The 27,943-nt window shown below is 38.8% G+C and overlaps 1 protein-coding gene across 9 annotated transcripts in view; it reads right to left on the bottom strand.

Moving 5' to 3' along the window:
* The window catches only part of APP (amyloid beta precursor protein), a 233,010-nt gene that overhangs the window by 60,846 nt on the left and 144,221 nt on the right, over positions 1 to 27,943 (bottom strand). For 4 of the 9 annotated variants that reach the window (XM_086883388.1, XM_086883395.1, XM_086883390.1 and 1 more), the window contains 4 exons: positions 19,601 to 19,768; positions 13,935 to 14,068; positions 7,600 to 7,674; positions 6,434 to 6,592 (listed from right to left, as the gene is read on the bottom strand). In XM_086883388.1, coding sequence (XP_086739514.1) covers positions 6,434 to 6,592; positions 7,600 to 7,674; positions 13,935 to 14,068; positions 19,601 to 19,768 — 536 coding nt within the window. The remainder of the gene's footprint in view (positions 1 to 6,433; positions 6,593 to 7,599; positions 7,675 to 13,934; positions 14,069 to 19,600; positions 19,769 to 27,943) is intronic. The other 5 variants (XM_086883391.1, XM_086883393.1, XM_086883392.1 and 2 more) reach the window with 3 other exon arrangements.

A 27,943-nucleotide genomic window follows, 5' to 3' on the forward strand; every position in this document is an offset into this window, starting at 1 on the left:
CAAGAGAAATAAATCCCCATCCAGATACCTGTTCTGTGGAGTTAAAGATGTCTTCTCATAATTTCTGCTAATTTGTAACAAAGCATGTTATCTCACACATCAAAACTGTGTGGGTAAAATGATGCCCAAGACTTACATTTCTCTCCCCTCTTAAAGACTCCTCTGGGGGCCAAATAAAATGAAGGCTATCTGCAATTTGTGCTATTTCACAAAAAAAACTTACAAAATTAAGTGTATGTGAAAAATTCCACACCTAGAAGTTAATGGGGTTGGAGGAGCAGAGGTAAAGGGTGGAGTATTAGAGCTGGACTGTTGTTTCCTGCTGCTCAGGAAGATTTTTATCACAAATTCCGCAGCAACACTTTGGCCTGCCTCCAACTGCGATTTTACACAGCAATCTCCTTGGATTCAGGAAATATTCTGACCTTCCCAAATACCAAGACACTGAGCATGGGCTCCCCTGCAGATTCCTCTTCCCCATCCAAATAGCCAAACCCTGACTAGTTTTAGCCCACACTGTGCTCTCTCTGTGAATAGACACTGCTCCCAAGCATAAAAGGTACCAGAGTGAATTCTGAAGAAAAAGAAAACATGGAAAAAAAAATCAGATGGATTAATGTACATTGCAGGGTTGATCTTAATGATCCCACTCTTCTAAGCAAGAATTTGCATTTAAGTAAAATAGCGCTGAATTAGAAGAGAAGCATTTTAAAGTGATTTCAAGAATTATATGCTTACTTTAATTTATGTGCAAAGTAGAGGTTAATTAATTACCTTTCAAAGTTTTCCTGTATGATTCACTCCTCTAAAATCCTTTATTTCAAAAATTTTCTTTTCTGCTTGTCTTCATTACCCACCACCAGCCTCCCACAGACAATGTGCCTCTCTTACCATCAAAGATTACAAAGGGAGACATAAATCCACAAAAATCTGACATGCACATGAAGAAAGGAATACAAGCAAATTACAGAATAAATCTGCTCACAGAGAATGATGGATTTGAATTCCCCTATTTAATGTACAAAATGAAGGGTGAAATTTCCAACTGTTTAAAAACTAGAGGCATATTGCTTCCAGATGCCACTAATCCTCCTTTCCTGTAGTAAGCCCATTAAGCAGGATGAAACAATATACTATTTTGACACTGGATACTGAACAGCTGCACCCCATTTTCAAAGGCAACAAAGTACAGCAGCACAACTATGCTGCATCAGGAATCAAGAATGAGGATCAAATGTTGAGTTTCTGGGCAGCCTGCATGACAGTGCTTCTGAGAACAGAACAAGAGTAAAAATACTTGGTTTTGCTTAAATTTATTGTCTTCTACACCTTGAAACTATCATCTCTGTGTGCTCCCTCTCTCCCTTGCTGCCCTAAATGGTACTCAGAGGCACACCTCTGACACTGGCACTGGGCAATCATCCATGCAACACATTAAAAAACCTGCAGTTACAGTTTTTAATCTGATACAGAAGCTATTCACAAAGGATTCACAGAATTTTTAACCCTCCTAACTGCACACAGCACTTCCATAAAAAAGTCTAATTTATTTTTTACATTTAAATCCAAATTCTTCCACGCAATTTTAAAGAAAGAGACTCCATCACTTAAAATATTTAGAATATATTTTTGTAGTAAACATACTAATAGCAGGTGACTTGAAGCAGGCTGTGAAGGGAGTCCTTAAAAATAATTTGAGAACTCCAGAACCCCCCACTCCCACACTTTTTCTAATAATACTTAACAAGGTATCAGTAAGGTTATGAATTACTCTCCCAAAGATAACACAACTGCATCAAATGCACTTTTAGTTTACTAGGGAACTGCCAGAGTGAAATACAGCTAGGGAACAAGAGTTGCATTTTTCATTAAGCCCGTTTTCTCTTTGCCTAGGCAGCCAAATTTGGATTCACAGTGTATTCAAACTTCTGGCTCTATATCCTGCAAAGCTGTTAGTGGACTGGAATAACTCATTATTAGGTTGCTCAACTATCATCAGCTGCTTCCCAGGTTTCACCCTCACAGAATCACAGAATCACTAGGTTGGAAGGAACCTTTAAGATCATTTAAGTCCAACCCATGCCCTAACACCACCTCAACTAAACCACGGCACCGAGTGCCACACTCAATCTTTTTTTAAGCACATCCAGGGATGGTGAATCTACCACCTCCACAGGCAGATGATTCCAGTACTTTATCAGTCTTTCAGTAAAAATATTTTCCTAATATCCAGCCTAAATTTCCCTTGGCACAGCTAAAGACTGTGTCCTCTTGTTCTGTCAGTGGCTGCCTTAAGAAAGAGACCAACCCCACCTGACTACAAACACCTTTCAGGAATTGTAGAGAGTCATAAGGTCACCTCTGAGTCTCCTTTTCTCCAGGCTAAACAACCCCAGCTCCCTCAGTCACACCTCACACAGCCCCTCAAAAGCCTCACTGCCCTCCTCTGGACACGCTCCAGCATCTCAACATCCTTCCTAAACTGAGGGGCCCAGAACTGGACACAGAACTCAAGGTGTGGCCTCACCAGTGCTGAGCACAGGGGAAGAATGACCTGCCTGCTCCTGCTGACCACACCATTCCTGATCCAGGCCAGGATGACATTGGCCATCTTGGCCACCTGGACACACTGCTGGCTCATATTCAGCCTGCTGTCACCAGAACCCCCAGGTCCCTTTCTGCCTGGACACTGTCCAGCCACACCATCCGCAGCCTGGAACACTGCAGAGGGCTTTTGTGGCCAAAATGCTGGAGTCAGCACTTGGACTTATTAAATTTCATCTTATTGGACTCTGTCCATCCACCCAACCATTCCAGGTCTCTTTAAAGAGTCCTCCTACCTTCCAACAGATTGACACATGCTCCCATCTGCAAATTTAATGATAGACTCACCCATGCCATCAATAAAAATATTGAACAGACCTGGCCCCAGCACAGCCCCCTGAGGGACACCACTGTTCACTGGCCCCCAGCTGGATGCAGCCCCACTCACCACCACTCTCTGGGCCATCCAGCCAGTTCCTCACCCAGCACAGAGTGCTCCTGCCCAGGCTGAGGGCTGACAGCTTTTCCAGGGGTGTGCTGTGGGGGACAGTGTCTAAGGCCTTGCTGAAGTCCAAACACACAGCATCCACAGCCTGTCCAACATCTACCTGGTCATAAAAGGAGACCAGGTTGGCAAACATGACCTACCTCTCCTAAACCCCTGCTGGCTGGGTCTGATACCCTGGCCATGCTGTACGTGCTGTGTGATGACACTCAGTATAAACAGTTCCATTACCTTAACAGGTACTGAGGTCAGGCTGACTGGCCTATGATTATCAGGATCCTCCTTCCCACCCTTTTTGTGAATGGGTGTCACACTGGCCAGCTTCCAGTCATCTGGAACCTCCCCAGTGAGCCAGGACTGCTGGTAAATGATGGAGAGTGGCTCCACAAGCTCAGCTGCCAGCTCCCTCATCACCCTGGGATGGATCCCATCTGCTCCCATAGATTTATGAATATCCAAGCAGCTCAGCAGTTCTCTGACTGCCTGCTCTTGGATAACAGAGGAACATTCTGCTCCCTGACACCATCTACCAACGCAGGAGGACAGTTGTCCTGAGGACAAGCTGTCTTTCTGCTGAAGGCAGAGGCAAAGAAGGTGTTAAACACCTCTGCCTTCTCCTAATCTGCAGATACTAAGTTCCCTCCCACATTCAGGACAGAACCAAGGTTGTTCTTATCCTTTCTTTTGCTGTTAATATATGTGTAAAAACACTTTTTATTATCCTTCACAAAAGTTGCCAAGTGAAGTTCTAATTGAGCTTTGGTCTTTCTAGTTTATTTCCTACATGCCCGAGCAATCCCCTTAAATATTTCCTGGGATACCTGACCTTCCTTTCAAAGGTTATACTTCCTCTTTTTATTCCTAAATTCCTTCAAAACCTCCTCCTCTCTCTCAATAAAACCAGAGAAATCATCCTGCTGAATTCAAGGTCAGTATTTTCAAGTGCTTTGGCATGCACCTGATCAGCAGTTCAACACCTCAGCTGTCATCAGCTACAGAGCACACAACCAAAAAATGCTGAGGCAAGGACAAGACCATCTACAAGACTGAACAAGGACTTGTTTAAAGACATTATTTTTAAAACTGTTCAACCCTGTTATTCTGAGATGAGTCCCTGTCTGGTAGCACCTTCAGCTGATGTTACCTCCATGCTTGCTGCATCCTCCTTTCAGAATTATTAGCTTTTGTAGGACATATATAGGACATATATTCAATATAGGATGCACTTCAGTTTTTCAAACAGTACCTTCAAAACTTACTTTTACTGGACTCATGTCACCTTTCAGGCCTGGTGCTCTCCCCCTAACACAGGAAATGTAACAGTAATTCAAACATCCTGGGAGCTGACTACAAGCTACACAAGCATAAAATGCCAGTTTTTCTCGTCCTAGGGTCACTGATAACATTTTTTCCCTTTAGAGTTCTGTAGCTGAAGTTCATTTTGTGTCTTCTGCATTCCACAGTTTGGCAGCTGTAGAGACCTTTCTTGCTGTTATGTGTGGTCCCCATCACACCCTTCAACAACTGCAGATACTTGCAGAACCAAGCTGCCAGCCTGACACACATACAGCTTGAAATCAATTCATTTTACTGGGGTACCTTTCTAACAGGATTACATTTGTACAATGCCAAACTTCAAAGCAGGAAACCCTACCTTTGGTGAACTACCCAAATGTGAGGTGCCCCCCACCCAGGGAGGCAAAGATTTCATTTCAGATAAGCATTGTTAAAGTGAGAGGTGTGGCTTCAAGCCCAGGAAATGTAAATTCTAAACTTTTGCCTCAGGAAATGTGCCCTGTGAACCCAGGAAGAGTTGCCCCACCCCAGACCCCTTGTGATGTGCCAGCCCAGGGAGTTCTGATTGGGTTTGAGCCCCTGGGGTTTCTCCCTTGCTGTGTTCCTAGTGGGCCCTGACCTTGAACTCCACCCTGGTTCTGTCCCTCAAAATCCATCACCCTGCCTCTGTTCAGGGCTCTCTATCTCTGTATCTGAGTTTGTTCCTGTGCTGAATAAATGGTTTCCTGAGCAGAAGCCCATCTTGTTGGTGTCCCATGCCAGTTCCTGGTAACTGTGGCTTCTCTGGACATGATCCTGCAGCTGCAGAACATAACACCCAAACCCACAATGGAGAAAGCAAACATGCTCTGCAGCCAGTCCATATAATCACCTTACCTCAGTTCTGAGCCACAGACTCCAGCTTCCTAAAAGAAGCTGCATCCCAACTTATAACTCACTAATCTCTCTCCTAATGAGCTCAAGCCTTTCACTACCCTTACTATGGTCAGAGGTTATAACATGAAACTCATATTCAAAAATTATATCCTCTATCAATTTAACACCAACTAGCTTAATTTTCCACAAATTACTATGGCAAAATACATGGAAACTCTTCATACAACTATCCTGAAGTCACCCTATGACACTTTTACCTGAGTGAAAGATTTTAAGTTTTACTTGGCAGACATGGTAAAAGCAAGAGAGTTAAAAGAGAGACATGGTTAAAGCAAGTACCACCAGGTGGAGAAAAAAAATCAATTCTGATGAAAATTATAAAGAACTAAGACAATGATCACTTTTACATGGTCACCAAATATGCAGGTTTCTCCTCAGGAGGAAATTTATTGAAAATATATAATGTAATCATGTTGGTCATATTGGTATAACTCTCTGTGAGGTCAAATTCACTAACAGACTCAGCAGTATAACAATGTTTTTTTTCCATCTAGGAAGTGTTCAAGAGGCCAGAGATACATAAAACAATTTACTGCTTTCCCCGAGTCTTTTTACAAATTCTTGTTCTCTGGAGGTCACTGACCAGCTATTGTGGTATTGAAACAAGTATCAGAGATATAGAGTCATTAAATTCTATTAAATCTGCATTCTGAATGTACACCCACCAACAGCCATCACATCCACAGCAGACAAGTTCAAATTGCTGGTGTGCTAACTTCATGCCATCCAACAATCCTCACAAGATCATTCACCAAATACTTCAACAGTTCAACAAACAAAACAAAAAATCACAACCATCCTATCTTTCAGCTCCATGTTGTCATGATGAAGTACCCTAATATGCATCACTTGGAGAGACACCATCCCCCAAGATCTGTGAACAGCTACAATTTCTAACAACCAAATCACTTCCACATGATTCACTTCAGTATCTTTATTATGAATCTATCCATCAACAGGTATGCACATGGCGAGCTCGTGTCTGTATTTAGGCAAATTGTCTGACTGCTTGTCCAACTGTCACAGACCTTGCACAGTGAACACACTCCTGGCTCCAAAACTGGACTGTACCTGGGCATTTCCCCCACATTTCCCCCAGGACAACCACAATGATCTTGACACAGCAGGCACAGCTTCTGGTGTCACACTCACCCTGGGTGGGACAGTTTGCAGGGCTGTGATGTAGTTCTCCAGAGCAATGCGTCGGCGGTCATTCAGCATGGCTTCCACTCGTGCCATGTGTGTCTCCACAAGCTGCTGTCTCTCATTTGCTGCTTCTTGTTCCAGTGATTCCACTTTCTCCTGGAAATGCTGAAAAAACATCAATCACAACAGAAATAGAGAATACATCAGCACAGACCAGCATACATGAACACCTCTGCAAACCATGAAAATCTTTCCCCACGTCAGTGTAGTCTGGCTCCCAGAAACTGCACTGCAAACACCTTTACTCATTTCAGTGGGAACTTTATTTATTTATTCAGTCTGCCTCTTTCAGGAACACCTGGCCATATTTTATTAATCTAATAAAAATATTCCTGATATGTTCAGCACCACAGAATTATGCCTGGGGGAGGGTGAAGTTTAACAAGTGTAAACCTGTGACATTGAGAGCCATCAACACAACTTCATGAGCAAATCTATATGGGGAGAAAAAAATGTTCAGCCTGAACAGAGTCACTATGATTTCTTGTAAACTGGCCACAAGGAAGAAAAATTGAATGCAAACTTATTCCAACAGAGGAAAAGATTGTATGGATAAAATGCACAGACAGGAAAGACGTGGGACCTAATGTGCAAACCAATCTGGTACTGAACATTACTTTTTTATAGCTGTGCACTGAAATCATTCCAGCAGTACTAAATAATACCAACAGTGGGATTCTAGTAGTGTCTGCATTGTCAGAATTTTTCAATTATAATTTTTGATAAAATAATTTTTGGCTAAGGGTTTCTTCCAGATAAAACTGATGGCAATTCCTTCCTTAGATCACATTCTCCATCTCTGCTTTGAGTTTGGGTTCTGCAGCTTGTATTATTTTATAATGGCCTAAATTTTGACAGGAGCCCATGGGAACTGAGTTTTCAGATCTCACTGAAGGCAAATTTCAATTCAAGTGGAATCTACCTCTCCATTCAGTCAGGAGCAATGTCCTGCACTGCTGTTCCAGGGGCTGGCTGCAAAGTACACAGACACCCAGTGGCCACTAACAGCTGGGGTAAAAAACATCAAGAGAAAAAAGGAGCAAAGAATAACATGAAATCTCCATCTGAACTGGGGCCCTAGGTGGTAAGGCTGTGGTTGCATTTTCCTTTACCTGGATAACAGCTTTCTTGTCGGCCTTTGGCAAGTTCTTTGCTTGGCGTTCTGCCTCTTCCCACTCTCTCATGACCTAATGAACAAAACAAGGAGTGTGACTTTCCTATTTTCCTCTCTTGTCCCATGGCTTAGCATCAGCCAAGCACTGCAGCTCCTAGAGTCATATTTTCACATTCCTCTCCTCCATTTATCTCTAGAAAAAAAGGCAGTTACAACATTTTATGAAGGTAGGACCCTGTTATTAAATTAAAAAAAGACAGTATATGTGTCTCTGAACACTGTGTCAAGCTCTCACAACTCCACTGTGAAGGAACACATTAACCAGCCCTCAGGCAAGGGAAGTGGAGATCTCCATGGGTGAACATACCAGCCCTTTTTCATTTCAGACAGGAAGAAAACAGATTCCACCTATTGTACATCCTTGGACAAAACAAGTAAATTTCAACACATCCCAATTGGATCATGCCACCTTTTTTGGCAACATAAAACCTTTTAATTTATTCAGTCTGCATAACTCGCATGAGTAGGGCAGATCAAAAATTACACATAATTTGTGCTAGTACAGCTATTTGTCCAGAAACAGAGGTTGTAGAAACACTTCCAAGAACTGAATATGTATCTCAAGTACAACACTCTCAGAAAAATAATGTAGGAGATCTTTTGGTGTCATTTCTTTCAGCAATGTGAGAAGCCTCCTCTCCCAGTAACACAGAGCAGTAGCATTTCAACAGTCAGGGAGTGGGTTACTCTTGTTATAGATGGTTAATGTGATGGTTGGCTTTCACAATTAAGGGATGAATATTATGTGTGTGTTAAGAGAAGTTTTATAGATGTATAGTTATGTTACTGTGGTAAGTCCACGGTCCTCTTTCCTCTCCCCCTTGAATTGTTTCCATTGTCACTGGATGGCTTTGATAGATGGGGCATTTGGGAAAAGGGCAGGCTTGTTACCAGGAAGCACATCATGGCAACACCTGACCTCCAATCAAGGTGTAAGACAGTGATCTCCACCAATGGAAGGTAAAGGAGTTGACTGACAAGACTTTGGGAGGGACCAAGGGTATAAAAGCTGGGCATCTATTTTGTAGATGAGTACATGGCGGTTTAGTCCTATGCTCCCAGTGTTGCAATTTTTCCTTATTCAGTAATCTGTTGTATTTTGTAAAGTATAAAGTAAAAGTACAAATTCGTTATATTTATATACTTTGAAACTTTGAAAGTGAGTGTCATTTCTTGCAATAGTGACAGAGGTAAAGAGAAAGAAAGATAAAGAATGAAACAGAAAGAGAGTTGGGGGTGGGGGGAGGAAAGAGTGACAGGGGTTAGATAGAAATGACATTTTGTTCTTCTCCATCTGGTCTTGTTGGTGAGAGTCCCCAAGCCTGCCCTCCCCTAAATACCCCAAACAGTGACAACAATATAAGGGGGAAGGGAAAGAGGACTATGGGGAGAACATACCAAAATAATGTAACTATATATCTCTAAAACTTAACATACACATAATAATAATAATCTCTTAATTTTGAGAGCCAACCTATGCATTACCCGTCTATAACACTATTAAATAAAATATATTAAGTTTCTTTGTATCTAACCTCGTTTGTTTTTAATCATGTTCTTTGGGTATATTTCAAACCTTCCTGGGTCCAATCCATTTTCTTCACAGAGGCTTAGTTTCCTTTGGTCTTCTGTGTTAAACTGGTTTGTAACACCCCCCAAAGGGGTCCCCAGATCCTGCACCAAAGCACTGGATGTGATGCTACATGATGCAACAGATCCACAGTCTTGCAAGGGACGGTGTCTAACTGGCTCCCCTCAGGGAGGTACCTGTGTTCCCACCTGCCCAAACGTATATTAATCCATGGGATCCTATACTTTTTGGCAGGGGACCCTCACTACCAAGAAGATCAGATGGAGGGAAACAAGGAGATGTTGTTGGGACCCATGAATGAGTGACATGCTTCTACTTAATTTTCTTTTTCTTTTTTTCTTTTTCTTTTCTTCTTTTCTCTTTGCCTCTTTAAAGTAAAATATATATCTTGTTTGATATCAACATCTAACCACTTTTGGGTTTTATCCTGTTTTGGGGAATATTTGAACCAATATTCAAATGAATACTCAGGGTTCTTTCTGCTTTATTCACTAAATTAGTTCTCTTTGCTTCTCTGTGATTAGCAAAGATTGCAACAGCACATGAACTTACAGAAGGCCCAGAATTTATGGCATTAAGCCAAGTCATAAACTACAATGATGTGCTCAAGCTTGAATGTTGGCCTAGGTTAGCAACTTTATTATTTTTTTCTCCCTCATCTCCCTTTCTGTCTCAAAATCATACCTCTGACATCTGCCTAATTTTTTGACTCTGAAAGAGCAGTTATGGATTTTCAGAACAAGAGTTCCCTTGCCATCTTTATCCCCCAAACTAACCCTCTGCTAATCCACATGGTGAAAATAAGCACTGTGGGTAATGAGATTAAAGGAACCTTAGGCTACACCAGGTCTGTCTCTGTCCATTTTATTTCTTTTAAGGCATGAAAGGCAGGATGATAAACTGACAGCCTATACAGCTAGTTGAGAGAGATGTAAATTAGTGGCCTCTTTATTAATTCAAGTTTAAAATTATAAAAAAAAAAATATAATAAAAAAAAAAAAAAGTAAAAACTTTAAACAGACATCAGAACTGTTCAGACTGGTTGAGAACTGCAATTCTATTTTGAGATGTTTGCTTTGGAAATAAACTATCAAGAAGCAAAACTATTCTTGGACAAAAGGTATCATGAAGTTCCTATCATAAGTATTCTATATGCTACAATTCCAAAAATATTGTAGACAGCCAAAGGAAGAGCAAATTTAAGACATGAAGATATCACAAGATGTCTGATGAGAGAAATATATAAATATACTGCTCCCTTGAATAAGGTTCAGTATCTGGTTCATCAGGCTATTTAGCAGCAGCTAATTAACTAAGGGAGCTGTATAGGCATTAACAAACTGAAAAGAGAAAGAGAAAAAGGGGAATTGTACCAACAAGAAACAGGAACCATGGCACCTTGCAATCAGTTAGCATAACAGAGGTTATCTGTTATTCTTTTATCTTTTTGGAGAACAGCAAACATTTAAAGATTGTGCATGCATCACTGAATGATTACCCCTGCTGCATGGGAATGCAGTTTTCCTGCTATTGAGGAATAGCAGGAATACATTATTATTATTAATATTAATTAATATTATTATTAATATATTACATTATTATTAATAATAATGTATTATTAATTCTTGGGAAAAGCTTAAAATTTTATGTTAATGTAATTCTCCTTACAATACTTCCGTAAGTTAAGAAAGTTTACAAGCCTTGTTGCTTCAGGTGTGGTGCAGAAAAGCTTCCATGGTCTGTAGTATAAAGGGATGGACACTTTAGAGCACAAGAGATTAAGAGTCTGAACCAGAGGTGCATCAGATCGTCACAGAGACAGAATTTCCTACTGAAACACTTTTATGAGCTGTGAAGTATGATGTGACATAGGCACTGACAGAATCTTGGTCTCTACTCGTGTGAACACCTTTATACAAGAGAAAAAGAAACATGAATTGTCAGAATTTCATGGTAAATTAAGGGAAATCTCAGAATATGCAGAGTATCTACATTTTCCCTGATGATAATGTTTTAAAATATTTCCCTTCAAGTTTACTGATAAACTTCCCTACTCCTTGGATGATTATGCATCTGATTTTTTTATTAGTTAGTTGGCTGTTGCAAAATAAGGTGCGCACCAAACTCAATACTATTTTAAAACTAGCCTTTTTATTAAATGAAATAAATTATCTATGTTTTGTGAACAAACCAATCTATTTCCGATTAGGACATTTATCAAGATTAAAGAATTACTTGATCAGTTTTTCTCTTTTTAATAGAAGGAAAATGGGCATTTCTGATGTTTTATAAGCCTTCACTTTTCAGCTTTGAAAGAACTGGACTTTGAATAAAAAAAAAAAAAAATTGGTGCAGTTGGAAGACTTGGCTAGTGGCTCTCATTTGTTACCTTTTCTTTTTACCAAGAAAAACATTGACAGCAAAGGCATACTGAGTTAACTTATTCAGCATTCTTTTTAACATAACAAGTATGAGTTCCATATTAATTTTCAGCTAAATATATGTTTTAGTTTTATATTAAGAACATACCTGATTTTAAAGAAAATGTAGAAAACCATTTTAAAATAAATTCCAGAAAAGGAAACCGATATTGGTATTAGACATAGATATTCATGTGAGGAAACACAGAATGGTGAACCAGCTGGCTTTTGTACCTGCCCATAGCATCTACTATCTTTTAAACATTTGACAAGTTAACATGTAGAGGCTAGTTCAACACTGTACAAATAATAAGTTTCTAAAAATTAGCTTTCCCTCTATGAGTAAACTCTGGTCTTCAAAGTTCTTCAGGGGTCTGTGTACTTCAAGACATATGTCCTTTAAGATGTGATTTCATAAGCAGCTCAGGCAACTAAATGATTGATTCTTTTTTTATGTCCCTATCATGCTGGTTTTTACTAGGGCTGACTTGGGTTGCTGAACAGGCCAGAGATGGTTATTTAACTTGTTTTTGGAGAACTGACATTGCAGGAGGGATGCAGTTGACCTGCCTCACCTCCTGTGTGCTCAGTGCTCATGCAAGGATGGCTAGGAATGTGCTAATGAGGATACCAGCTCCAGTTTCAGTCTAACCCCTGAATCACACTCTTCAGTTGAGAGGGTCCCCCAGATGCTCATGCTAAAACAGAAAATACACAGTTGACCCAAATACTGCCTCTAATTACATACCAGGATTTTGGACACAAATGTGGAACTGCCAAGAGAATCTGAAGACTGTGCCAAGGAAATCTGCACTGACTGTCCTTTGCTTTCAGGAAACCCACACCAACAGTATTTTTTACAAAAAGGTTATTTTAAGGTGAAGGAATGATGGGGTGGTGACTATTGTCCACCAACCCTCTGCATGCCCAGCCAAGACAGGGCCTCTCCTCTGCTATGCAGGCTGTGTGCCTTTTTTATTCTCCAGATTCCCTGTCCATTAATTGGTTCTATTTTCTCTATTTAAAGAGGAGACAGATTATTTGTGCTTCAACACTTCCCAGCCAGATGAGGAGCACCTATCTTCCCATCTATGACATGTCATTCTCTCAGTATGTGGCTTGCACCAGGTGGATGAGTGCTTCAGGTAAGATGCCCTGCCCAATTTATTGATTTATTTATTAAATATACTATTTATTTATTTATAAAAGTGGACAACTATGGTGCAAATAGACAGGGAGTACACTGAGATTTTGATTTCATTTTCATTCATAACATTTTCTTTTCATTTTTGGAATAACATTTTAGCACAATGTAATGTATCTAAAGACTAATAATGTATCAGAGCAACAGACAGACACGCTGCAATCTCATCAGGGGAACAAAGTTATAATGAAAAAATACAGTAAATTAGCTACACAGGTATATGAAGTGCATCTGAATTCTACTATGTTCACTTGGTTCTTTCATTGTTTCTGGTTGTTTCATTCTCAAAAAATATGCATATGACTTTTCTTTAAACCCCTTATATTTTTTCTTTTTCGTTATTAAAGTAGAGCTGTGACCATTTTTTATTGTTGTTGCTATTATAAACGCTGTTTCTGAGACAGTGGGTAACTCACCTCTGACTGGATTAAAACCCAGGTATACAGTTTCAGGCTGCACAAACCTCTTTGGTTCAAGGGTAAGAAAAAGCTTGATTCAGTTTGAATTTTTTAGTTCAAAAGCATCACTTTTTCCTCTTTTCTTTGACTTTAGATGCACATCATGTAACCTTGAGGCTCAAAACCATTAGATGAACATATGTGATCTTACACTGCCCCCAGGGCACACAGAGAAAAGGAATACAATACAGACCATCTCCCTCAGCTGCTCCAAGGGAAGGACAATTAATACAGTGGCCAAGTTCTTTATTTTGAAACATGAATAATCTCACAAAGAAAACATTCTCCCACAAAGATGAGTGACATTTTTTACAGTATTTTTTTCTTTTAACCCTTCTAGTAGTGACTAATAGTAAGTCTTACTCTAGTAGTAAAACTTAACTGTAGCGACTTATGATAGCAGTGGTGACAGAACCACAAATGTGTGTCAGTCAGCTGAATTCTTAGGTAAGAGTCAGAAAGGCAGTAAATCATGTTTTCAGCATTGAAAACTGGCAGAGCACGTGGATAAAGCCTTAGGAAAGAGGAAGATGAAAGATCACTTAATTACCACTTAACAGACAAACTCACACACTTAGGAACAGAGAAATCTCCCCTTACCTGAGACATTCTTTCACGATGCTTAGCTTCAAGCCTTTCCTTGGCTTTCTGGAAATGGGCATGTTCATTCTCATCTCCAGGTGTCTCCAAATATTTGTCAACAGCATCAGGAGTGCTAGCAGCTGTGGTAGGGACTGACATAAAATTTGGAGGTGGAGAGAGGGAAGGGAGGGGAGGGAGAAGAAGAAGAGAATTTCTACTTTAGTATGGGAAAAATTTAGATGGATTAATAAAGAAGCATCTGTCCTAATTTCCATCAGAATGCCGCCATCTAATTAGCCTCAGAGGAAGACACAGAAACAGGGTTTAAATGAACATGTTATACACAGCAAATACATATAAATACATCAGGATTTCTTCCCCCTCCCTCATCCCATTTTATAAACCCAGAGAAGCTCTTCAGAGTGAACAAAACAATGTTCTTGGAACAGGTTAGAAACTGCTGCCAAAAGAAAAATTCCGAGTAGAAAAAAAAGCCTGTCATTGAATAAAGCCTGTAAGCCAGCAAAACACACTTTGCAAAGTTTTATCATTCATAATCAAAAGTTTATTTTTAAAAGGCAAATTGTAACATGTAAGTATGAGAGCAAATCCCTTTTAAAGCACTTATGGATTCCACATTACCTAATGAAATGCCTCGAATCCTTCCCTTAACAACAGTTTGGCTTCACAGATAGTTATTTTATTTGTAAAAACTTTGATTTTAAAAAACCCTCAGAAAGGCTGGAAATAATCAGCAAGCTTGCACTAATTGCCAGCCACTGCTGTTGGAGATCTAGGAGATAGCTGTGACGCTGGTAGTAGAAAGATTTTCATTTAGGGTAATTCAAGTAAAGTGAGCAACAACCCTCATGATGCAGTGATATCCAACCCCTGCTTTGCAAAGACTGATTCTGTTTTCCTTTAATACGTTAGAATTTAAGTAACTGGTATGGCATCAAACAGGCAGCTTGAAAGATTTTAGTGAAATCCCTCAGAGTCTCCTTGGAGAAGAAAAAAACCCATTCAATGAAACATACCATACTCTTATTATTCCCGATCCATTATTTTAATTAATGATGCCATTTGCCATCTAAACTAGGTTTAAGTTGAATTGTCTCATATAAAAAGCCTCCTGAGTAAGAACTTCAAGACACATTTCCTACCTGTGCACAGCTAGAACTTGGCAATCAGGCCTTCCATGAATAACTTCTTTTTCACCAACCATGAGAAATACAATTTTGCCTTGCTGATATCCATTCAACAATCATCCTTTAATGGCTCAGATCATGCCTCTCCAAGTTCTTTGATGCATTTCATGATTGGGAGGAGGGCCCCAAAGCAAAAACCTCCTCAAGTATCTTTGCAATACACTGGTGCAAGGTCATTCTCTATGAAGTTATCATAAGTTTAAATATTTATGAGTGGAAAAAAATTGTTAAATTCTTCATGTGTTGGTTCAAATGAGAATACAAGTATTTGTATACAAGAACTATTTTCCTTAACATGATTTCTGCCAAGATTGTAAACAAGACTCATCAAGTTCCAGAGAGTAAAAAAATCCAAAACAAGAAATGCTGTGGTTAGACCCAGCAAAACAAGTTACAGAAAACACTGCCCACAGCAATAAATTCTTCGTGTTTGAAATTAATAGTAGTCTAACTTCTGGATATGAAAGTGTTTGCATTATTTCCTTTTTGAATCCTAAACTCTACCCACTTACTTATTAATTGTCTAGTACAACATACATGGTTCAAAGGTGAAATAAAAAGTGCAAATTTATATAGATGAAAAAAATGTAGAAACAGAAATTAGTCAGTCACTTGCATCCACTAAAGGTCATAGTCAGAATTAATAATTTAAATAGATGATATTAGAAGTAACAGTTCTTTAATGTCATACACACTGGAAGTTGGCATGCAACTTTAGTTGCCAAAACATTTTATTTCCTCCTAAATCCCAAACAAACAATGGATAAAGGAAATGACTGACAACAGGAGTATCATCTTGTAAGCTGCTGCTGTAAAAGGTACAGATCTCTATTTGCAATACACCTCCAAAGAAAAAATAAGTATCTGCCACTTAAAAATCACCAAGAGATTTAGCAAGTTTGGAAGTTCATAGTATTTAGTCTAGAGAATAAATACTACTGTACCTAAATTCACCCAAAAACCTGTGATAGTGCTCTAAAATGATAAAAAATAAAATCATGTGTGTCAACATTTAAACTTCCTACTAAGTTGCAGGGTTTATGCAAGGAAGGAGGGAACAGATAACACTGAACCCTATTGGTTCCCTCTGTTGTGAGCCTCAGAAATTCAGTACTAACAAAAAATAAAAAACCCTGTTTATAAAAGGTCATTTTAATGGTGTACCAAAATTTTCAAAAACTGACTATACTGTTTTTGAAGTACACCAAAGTACAACTCACTCCCACTTTGAATGAGCAACAAATGAAAACACAGTGAATTCCACTCAGCTCTGACAGCTGCTGGAGCTGCTGGGAGAGCTATCTGAGAAATGAAGTACATTTAAGAGAACGTATTTTACCAGCTTTTAAATCCCCAAGTTAAGAATTAAACATTAATGTAATTTTAAAATAGCAGTGCAGCAATTAACTGACAAGTAAAAGAAATAATACAATAGATTATTTTTTAGTATAAGACAAATCTTTCCTTTGATAACAGCAATATGTTTGCTTATTTTTGTAAATATATACTCATTCTGAAGCCATTAAATCCAAATTAACCACCTGACAGATCCTATGACTTCAAAGAAGCCATTATGGACAACACACACACAGTGTGAGTTTGAATCATTATATTGAATAGAAACCACAGACAGTACTGAACATTCTTATTAAAAATCAGTAGAGACTGAGCAGATGGTCTGACAGGCTGAAGGAATTGGTTAAGGTTGGCCTCAAAGCCTTCTAAAGCAATTATGTATCAATTTCCATGGAGCTGGATGATAAATGAAAAAATATATGACAACAGTAGCTCCTACCCAATAGATAAATCATTTCTGTCAGACCTCAGAGCACCAGTCAAATCCACTGAACATGAAGGGAGTTTAAGGCTTTCCATGACAGGACAGACCCACCTTTCCAGATCAAGGCAAAGAAACTCAGCAAAGAAAGCAGAACAAAACATGTTTTTTTAAACTCTTTTTTTTTAAGAGAATATGTTCAGGATATTAGTATTCAGATTTCACAATGTATGGGTATTTGTGACAACAGAATATCCTCACATTTTGGTTCAGTCCAATTCCAATTAATTACCAGGAAATCTGACTCACATCCCACACTTTCACCCTTTGCCCAACATACAAGAGAAAACCAATGCTATCCACTATTTCACATTATTCTGTAAAATCTAACTAGTTTATCCTGAAAAGCAAACTATAGCTAGACAAAGGAATGATGTGCTTTAGCATCCATTTTGCTTCCTGCCTAATAGAGGCTTGATTTTTTTTTCCTTTGAACAGGACACAAGGGAACAAGAACAATCCGAAGTTTGGAGAGAAAATAAAGAGTGGAATAAACACATTAATAATCAAGTGAGGAGGAGGAGGTACAAAGATCAAATTAAGGGTGAAAAATGGGGGAAAAAATGACAGGAGATACAGGAGTGGCCTTGATGGAAACTATTCTCCACTGTTTTTCTTTTCTTCTGTGAGACTGGGGTGAAAGATGGTCTGTGCTACCTCTTTCAGCAACATTAGATTAGTCTAAACACAAGACATCATTTCAGTGATGAAACTTATTATGTTCAGCACTTCCAATTATTTTCATTAAAATTTCTATTCAGCAAAAATATGATGAATAAGGAGAAACAGCATGGTGAGACTGTAACAGTACATGAAACTAAAAGAAAACAAAATTATTTCAGGAACAGAAAAAACAGGTGTATAGATGAGGGTATAGAACACACTGACATAACATTAAAAACCAGGAATAAAAATATAACTGAAATAGCTTGGAAGGTGTGTCCTCATAGACTCAACTGCTGTTTGAGAAATTATTGAAGAAAAAAACAAAAGTCAAGGGGAAAAAAAACCTATGGGAGATACAAACTCAGTTTGAGTTGTACAAATGAAGTCAAACAAGCTCAAGTAACTCAACCTAACTCATTTAGGTTGACTCAAGTATGTCAACCTAACTCCATTGTCCTTAAAAAGAATATTACTTAGACCAAAAATTTAGAATTCCAAATTAAACCAAGAGAATCATGGAAATGGTAATAGTCTTGTAATTGTTTCATTGAAATGAATCTGAGGAAAAAAACACCCAGCCAGACAAAAATTTCCATGAGCCAAAGCAGAATCTCCTGAGCAGAAAAGATCATTTATCTTCCCAAAGATAGGATTCAATCAGAGACAACTGTGTTTTGCATCTCTGGAAATACCTTACCTAACACAGGAACTTAATGGTTCAAAATGTTCTTTTGTCAGTAAATACATTAGACCTCCCTCCAACCTCCTGCACAGATCTCTTCCTTCACTACATCTTCTGTCTTGTTGCAAGAGCTGATCATGGTTCATGAAGTATCCTCCTCACTCCCACCATGGCAGATTTCTCCATGTCCCTTCCCTGGAGCTTTGCCATGAACTGCTCTAGAAGATGCTGAGATAAAATGCCACTGGAGCACCAGTTAAGCAATCCTGCCTTCAGGACTGCTCTTGCTTCTGCTCCAATAAAATACAGGTCAGCTCCTCTGCTCCATGACACACATAGTACCCCTCGCTAAGGCTCTTCATCTGTTTGTGGGCATTTGTAACCCTTCCAGTTACTGAAAATGCTCCTGAAGAGGCCAAGTTTGGAAAAAATTTTACTAAAAGGAGCCCTCAGGTGCTGCTTGTGTTCTGCTCCTCCATGCCCCGTGAGCAGATGGGGCAGAGAGACATGTATTGACTCTGTAATGTCTCAGATGTAAATTTCAGCTGATGCTTTCCCAGGAGTGCCTGCCTGCAAAGCAGATTGGGAGGAGAATGTAAAAGAGGCTCTCAAAACAGAACACATCTGATAAAACTAGCACCAAATTTATCAGCCTCAATGGTGTATGGTGGAGAAAGCCACCACTCTCAAACAGTGCAAACACCTTTTTTTCAGCAAAAACAGTCATTAAAACATATGGTTTGAGTTAAAGTAAGTGAGAGGTTATCCACATTCATGTGCACTACAGCTCTTAGAGAAACATAAAAAATCGAATACCATTTTTCCCCTTTTCATTGCAAACACACACAAAGAATTCAACCAAACAAAGCCAAAAAATCTGGAAATACACATTCTAATACTTTTTACCTTTGGAAAAAAAAAGGTCAGAAACACATGAAAATACACCGTAAAAGTATGAGCTATTTTAAAACTTACCTGGGTCTTCTCTAAAGTTAGTGTTTTTTCCTGCACATGCATTGTACATGCACAGACACATGAAACATCAGTACACTTTGACAGAGAATAGAGACAAGATGGGTGCGACAGCCTCACCCAAGGAGGTGTTAAGCTCTCAGCCCCCAAGTCAGAGCCCGCCTACAGTGCCAAGAAGTCACCCACTACCATGCCGGGTTAGCAAGAAGCCAAGAAGGCCCGAGTGGTGAGCAGAGAGAGGTGTGGACAGACCGCGGCTGGGGTTAGTGTGAGCCCAGGCCCGCTCCCCCTCACGGTGGGCGCTGTGGAGGGCACTTACTGATGCTGCCACAGACCGCCATGCAGTACTCCTCCGAGTCAAAGTTGTTCTGGTTCCCGCCACAGCCACCGTAAAAGAAGGGTGCACACTTTCCTTCAGCCACGTCAAAGTACCAGCGGGAGATCATCGCGCGGCACGGCCCAGTCTCAGCTTGCTCAGAGCACACCTCTAGTCACAGGAGACCCGGAGGAACCACATTTAGCATGGAAATGGTATCTTCTTGGCTTCTTAATTAGGTGTCTCTCAGTGTCCACACACTCAAGTGGGGAAGGAGATGCACCAAGAAAGTGCTTTGGAAGGAGATGCACCAAGGAGATGTTTTGAAGAATAGGAAACTCTTCCCCAGAGATAATGAAAGTACATTTTGAACTGACACAGATTCCTGCCACAAAGTCTCCCTAGCTTGCCTATATCTTATCTTTTTAGCAACTTTATCTGCACACATTGAGAGGTGTTGCCCTGAAACAAATGTGGAATTTCATCTGCTTCCAGGCCAGAGGGGTACAACCACCAACTGACTGGGGGTTTTGCCGATAGCCCTGGGTGGATCCCTGCCCAAGCAACCTACTTGGTACCTGAAAGGAAACATCTGAAAGTAGAAGACACATGTTCTCTTGCTCTTTTTCAGCTCTATATACCCTCCCTGACCAAATTATACAAAAGAAAACAAACAATTATTTATACATTATAGCGGAAAACAAATTTTCTTCAGACATCTATTTAAATGTAGACAGTGATGAAGAAACTCCCTTTTGTAAGCCACCCAGCACAGGGTTTTTAATTCACAGTTTGACAGCTCACATATAAAAAAATTACTGCTGCAGCTTGAACCATCCATGGGAGGAAATCTCACTCCCAGTAAATACATCAATAGGAAAAAAATTAAAATTATTTGTGCTTGTGTTCACTGTGAGTTGCTACAGGTCACTGCCTACATCCTGCAACACAGGGAAACCTGAGGGAAGAACCAAACCACACAAATTAAAGACAAAGTAAATTCTGCCTGCAATTTGGAGTTCAGCCAATTACACATGTAAACATAAAGCCCTTTACCAATAATGTTCCAAACAGACAAAACCAGTTTTATCTTTCAATGTGCTTCACAAGTAATTTCAAATATATGTAATATTAAACACCAATAAACCCCTCATTTACTTTCATCCCACACAATACGTGGCAGACAAACTGCCACATTCAACTACAGGCTTCTAAATTCTCAGCATAAATTTGACTTTTGTGGAAAGAAGATTCCTAAGGGTTGAGAGGTAGGAAGAAATATCAGTGCACCAGCACTGGAAATTCCCTGCATGATCATCATCTCTCAAGTGTTGACTACAAAGAATCATGCTTTTCAGTGTCTGTCCTGATCCATCAAATTCACTATCCTCAGAAGCATCACTACTTATAAATAGGTTTTTATGTCCAATTGTCACTGGCAATACAACCTACATTTCCTTAAACATACCACATAGGTACAGTTTTACATGCATTTACTTTATTCATGTATTCTAACTATAAATAATGTCAAGAATCAATTTCAGCAACCATACATTTGGTCTAAGAGAAACAGATCTGAGAATATGCAGTCATCAAGGATGTGCTAAAAATGCTGCACTTCTGTATGAAGAAATTAGGGGAAAAAGAATACTGAGTTTTACTTGAAGAAAAAACAAAATAAGTATCACTAACTGCACAGTGCATTAATTACAATTAATTATATATTACCATATGATTATAGACCATTTTTAGTATACCAATAGTTCTCCTGATTTATTTTTAAATGAAATCCAGCCACACCACCCGATTATACAGTCAAATCTTGACAAAAAGCTAACTTTGCACAGTCTTGGAAAAGCTGTCACATGTGAATTAAAAATTAATTGCATCTTCTCATATAAAACAGGTACAATCAAAGAATTTTTACTGACAGGAAATGCCATTTCTGAAAATACAAAGGTCTCAACAATTCAGTCTTTCTTATTTAATGGTGATTGTAGGCCTCTAGCCACACAGTAAGCGCCTCCTAGGTTTCCCTCAAAATATTTGTTTCGCTATACAGACTGATTTATTTTGCACTGATTACAGGTTGGAAACTGTTTACAGATTTAATCTGAAATTTCTTACAGGTACCTTTCTAACAGAAATAGCAAGAGATTTGAATGTGCAAAAGCAAAGGTTTTGCCCATCAGATTGGACACTGGAATTAGCTCTTTGGTGAACTAGGTCATTTATTCGCATGAAGATGCACTTGAACAAGTGTTCAGTAAACTACAGAGTAACATATTAAAAAGAGCAAGCCTGAAGCTTTGCAGCCCCCTGTTGTGGCCATCAACAGGCCCCCTGCCTGACCTGTCACCTTTCCATAAGGGGTGAGACATCCTTCCCTCCAGCCTGCACTGCCAACCCTACTTCTCTTGGTGAGACCTACATGGTACTTAGGTCACCACAAAGAGAAATGCTCTATTTTCTTCTAATGCTCAGGACCTAAATGGAGAATAAACAAGAGAAGGGGAAGTGCTTTGGTTTACTTTTTCATGACTGCTCTTTTTGAAGGAAGTGTGGTGCCAGTTCAGTCTAGGAAACACATCACTGCTGCCATTCATCCCTTTCCTGATGTTACCATGCCTGTCTGCCATTCTCTATAGGGCTCAGAGTAGCATTCCCTCACCCCTGCTTTAGGGCAAAGGTACATTTCTAAACCAGCTTCTATTCCTGGGCAATGGTCCCATCACTCCTGTTTGTGGGCCAGACGCTCCTCCCCCACCTCTCTACATCCCCATCCATCACTTGTCCTTACAAGAAAAAAACACTGCATTTGGTTCTCAGCTGCAACACCTCAGCTGAGAAGATAGGGAAATGAAGTGCTGAGATGCGAAATTCAACAGATTTTCCCAGGCTATTAATCCAAACACCACTTCCCTTTCCTTCTGCTGCTGCCAAATATAGCAATTAATGTCTACAAGGGGTGAACCATGGTATTTTAGCAGATACTAGGAGCAGGCAGGTAGCATGCACTGATGTAAAGGGTTAGGTTTGATTATTTGAGATAGAGCACTAATTCATGTAATGGGCTGAGATAACGATTCATAAAAAAATTGCAAACTGTCTTTGCTTCATATTTTAATTCTGCTGCTGAAAACTGAGGCAAAGATGAGTCACTTTTCGCACATGTGCAATTCAGTTTTACTTGATACCATAAATCATTTCTGTACAGCACTGCATCAACAGTGAGTTTTGATTTGTTTAAGGAACTTTCTTTCTCTTCTCCCACCAAAGACAAACATTTGCCTTTAGCTTCAAGAAATTGGATACAATTGAAGAGGACAAGCCTTTGTGATAGCTCAGGTTCATGAAGAGTTGCTTTTATAGACTTCAGAGTTTTCAAACCATCCTACTCCAATAGTCAAATTTCTCTCATCCTGTGACCTAAACCACAGGTGCCAATACCTCTGTTCTCCAAAACCTCAGACATGACAAATTACTTTTGAGATAATCAGGAAAGTGTAAGTCAACTTTCCCCATTCCAAGCTTCTTGTACTTATTCCAGCATGTTGGGGCAAACCCAATTGTTTCCAGCCAAGCAAGCACCACTCCCTGAAGGACAGTGTTATGGAAAAGCTTGATGATTTGCTTTTAAATTAAGCAGTTGAATACTGGAGACTAATCAGTTACATTAAGCATTGGCACTGACTGTGTTATTTTTTCTTTTGAAAGCCTAGACTTCAGCACTCCAGGAAATACAGTCTTTAAGTATGTGAACATTGATTTATACTGACTTCATACAAAGTACTTTCATAAGAACTCATTCACCAAAACGCTGTAAGTAGAGCTCATTAGAATTTATGTGCAAACATTTTAGATATTTTTGATGATTACTTTTTACAGAGAGAAACATAAAATATGGTTCTGAAAGTCAGTTTATATTTTTATTACCATTTATTCCCTGCTACTTGAAGAAAACTGATTTCAAATCTAAGTGAAGTTATAATTGCTTTATTTCAAAATCTCGACTCCATGTTTTTCCCTTTGGGACTTAAATTCTTAACAATAACACTTTCAATTGAGAAATTGGAAATAAAATGTAAATTTCTAACAGGGAGAAGAATTAAAGCTATATTTGCATATTTCTATCACTGTAAATATCACGTTTACACAATATTTTTTCAGGATTTGAATTTATTTACATGATCATGAGAACTAAGCTCATTTAATGCTGGCAGTCAGCCACAAACTTTAAATCAGAAATTAAATTTGAAAAGATCTAAGAAAAAAGGGGCCAACAGGAGGAGTTAGGTTACTAGCTCTGACCTGTCTTGGAAGCTGGCTTTCCATGTCTAGTTTACACGTCTAAGAAACGTATTTACCTTAATGCTACAGAAGAAAGGTACCATCATGCTGACTTATAAATACTTGACAAATACAGCCATGGTAATGGAAAACATATTGTACTGATGAGCCTTTCTGTACTGCCAGTCCTACAAGTTTGAAGCTGGTATAATCAAGGACACACAACTAAATCATACTGAGGGTCTGAACGAGCCCATTAGCACTGGTGTGTGTTTGTTGTCCCTTCAAACTGTGTCACAAACACATGGGACCTGAACGCCTCTTAAATGAGGACCTCATTTGCCTAAGTATATGGCATCAGATCTTTTATTTTACCACTTCTATCTCACTAAATAACAGGGTAAGTAACTGATAAATGCAAGAGAGGCCAAAGGAATAAACCTCTCAAATGTGTATCATGAGGTATCCCCTTCTTCAGGCACTAGTATGTAAAATATCACAAATGGAGTAATTTTGGCTTCCATATCAGGAATTGAGCTATAGTTTGAGGATATTAATATGTATGCCTCTATATTAGTCTTTATTTTTTAAACTAGCTGAGAAAAATTAGGCAAGAGCTGATATATACTCTTTGTGTTCTAAAAAGACACAACTATTGTTACTTAATCAATCAAAAGGGAATATTTGAAGTTAATTTCACTGAAACAAAATTTCCTTATTCTGAATATATGGCTAGAAGAGGCAACAAAATTTTGAGTATTTAAAGATGAGCTAATTTCAGAAAGGGTTTGTGGAATTAGGAGAATACAGCTGTAAAGCTGGCACATGCTCTGGAACTAAAGTTAGTGCACAAGCTACACAATTGGTAAGATGCTTTTTTACAAAGGGAAGTTAAGAAAGCAAAATGATGACTTCTCAATGCAATACTGAGGACAGCTCCTCTAAAGCTGTTAAATACTCTTAGATTATAATTTCCATCCTGCGTAATCAAGATTAAATTGTCTCTATAATATTTATTCTTAAGCTACTGCAAGGGCATATTTAGAATATTAAAAGAAATTTAGTTGTATACATGGCTAGAATACAAAGCCTTAGAGTTCTGAAGTGGAACAAATATGTGAAAATATATTTTTTATTTCTGGTGCACAACATAACTATATTTGCAACTAAGGTGCCATAAAGTTACTACTGATGGCCAGAATGCAAATAAAATCCCATCCTCACTTTAAATCTAGGTTAATATAGTTTCATGAATTTATGTGTTTTAGAAAAAGTATTTCCACATAACATCACAATTCTGCTAACATGGCATGACAGTGAGTATGAAGATTAGCCCAGAAGTCCATTCCTTTTTATAAAGCAAAAAAAAATGTAACTAATTACTGCTCCAATATAATAAAATAACATTTCTTCTAGGGAAACAGATTCTTGGCAATTTTTTCTGGCAGGATATATTTCAAATTAAACTACTCTCCACCTTCCAACCTTACATGAAATAACATTATTACTGTGTTTAGTATTTCAGTACTTTTGCCCTTGACCCAAAAAGGTAATACTACATTACATCTCCATCAACAAGGTCACCAAATTATAAAAAAGATTTTCTCCAATTGCAACACATAAAAAGCATTATATTACAGTGGGATAGCTGTCCTTTAAATTAAAATGTCTAATTAAAAGCTATAAATGCAAATCCATTAGGTTAATTTTACCTCTTGTTCATAAATTAGAGTAGATGATCACTCTTAATGAAGATCTTGTAGCAAAAAATCCCAGTGGATCTATCCTAATGTGTACTATTTATATAGCAGCCAATCATGTTTTTTTTATATGAAAGGCAATCACACATCATCCCTCTCCAAATAAAGCATACTGCATAGTCTTGAAGGCAAGGAAGAAGAAAAAGGAAAGTAGTTGTACTACAGCTCAAAGATGATAACCTTTCAAAGAAGAAAAGTTGACCTGGAATTGTGGACACCCCATCCCTCAAAGTGTTCAGTGCCAGAATGGGCAGGCCTTGGAGCACCCAGGTCTAAGCCTTGTCCTTGTCCTTGCCCTTGGCAGGGGGTTGGAACTAGGTGATATTTAAGGCTCCTTCTAAATCAGGCCATTCTATGATTCTATGAAAGTGGGGCAAAGCTATGGAATGTGGAAAAAAAACCCAATTGATGTAGCATACACTACTAATACTGTCCCAAAATTCCTAGCTGACAGGTCTGGCAATCAGGGTTAATCTTTCTTGCTTTACAATATATAGTAGGAGTCACTGAATGGATTTTAAGTCTTTCAGATAAAAATCTTCAGGAAAAAACCACTCATGATGGGTCAACGACACTAAGACATACCATACCATACCATACCCCACACCATACACCATACCATACCATACAATACCATACACCATGCCATACCATACCAACATCAGGCTACTTTTCTCTTGCTACAAAATCAGCATATGGTCTCTCACTTGTAACTCCAGAATGTAAATACAGTTAAAATGTCACATAAAGCAGCACTGCTTAGATTGTTTCCTAACTGCCTAAAGAAATCCAGCTGAATTAGAGAAAGCAAAACCAACTGATAAAGGGAAATATTACACTGTTGGAGGAGGCAGGTGAGGTTTAGGCTGCTGATTCCCCCACATCTGCTGGCAGGTGTGCAGAGAAGCTGCCAAGTGTTTTGTGCCAGGCTGCTGGGCTGACCCCGCTGCACTACTTTAATGAGATCTGATTGACTATGATTTTGATGGGAAGCACTAAGCCAAAACTGCTCATTCTTTGTTGCATGCCAAGAGAGACTGATTTTTCTTGTCACCTCCTTTGTCCTTCTGCTGTCCTGTGCAGAAGGACAGCAAAAATAAAATCACAAAACACTGCACATGATGGGGGAAGCATTGCTCCTGCTTGTCTCCATCACACACTGGAAAAATCATGGGGAGTCTGGATCCTCAAGGAGCAACTCTGCAACACCCATAACACCATGGCAACGACAGCAGAAATAAAACCACTCCCTTGCCTAAATCTTGGCCATCAGAATCATTTCCCTTGCTCCACACAGAGATAAAATTCAATAGCAGAGCTTCATAAATGAACCATATTTTCTTCAACACAAATTCAATGCTAACATCTCCCCATGACCAAAGGTGAAAAATATAGTATATTATATTGTATATACTATAATATATATATACTATATATATATAAAATTATATTTTGCAATAATTTCACCATCTGTATCCCTGTAATCTCAGACCCACAATCATCAGGATTTAAAATCTGCAGCCCAGCAAGAGCATATCTAAAAGTAAACTGGGTCTGCTGCTACACAACATATGAAATGAGAGTAAAGATGACTTCTCACAGAAGGTAGGAAAGTGAATACTGGCAAATACTTGGCTGTGAAAAGTTTATTCACATTTTTTTCATAAACACATAGAAATATGGCTGCTGCAGTAACTGAATGAAAATACTCTCTTCTTGCCAATGGACCTTTCTCATTCTCTAGGCAAGATTAATCTCCTTTTCACTGAAAATAAGCTTATTTTCTCTTTACTATTACTATTTTGGTCATGACACATTAAAATATACACAGAAAAAAACCTGCCTGAAAAACTGATTATACAATAGCTCAAGTATCTTTAAAGTATAATATAAAGAATAAAATAGAGAGTACAATGCAACTAAGGAGCCTGATACCTTATCCTGATCCAGCAGAAACCTTTGTAAAGACTGACACAGATAAGTGCTTCCTGGGCAGTAAATGACCAAGAAACACACTGAGAAACTTTGTAATAAGATAATGTTACCAGTTGAAGTGATGTCATGAAGAATGTGTAACTAATCACAAATTGTTATCAAAAATAGAACCCTATATAAGTGCCATACAAATAAAACCCTATATAAATGCCTTGTATACTCCATAAAATTGGCTTCTGATCTCGACTTGGATGTCCCCATCTCTCAATTGCTTATAATATAACACTGCACTTATGCTTTTGAACTATTTATGGCTGCTGGGAGCCATTCCACTGATTTGGCAGAGAAAGGACTCAGTACC

Source organism: Cyanistes caeruleus, chromosome 3, assembly GCF_971803275.1.
Source record: "Cyanistes caeruleus chromosome 3, bCyaCae1.hap1.1, whole genome shotgun sequence".
NCBI classification, from domain to species: domain Eukaryota; kingdom Metazoa; phylum Chordata; class Aves; order Passeriformes; family Paridae; genus Cyanistes; species Cyanistes caeruleus.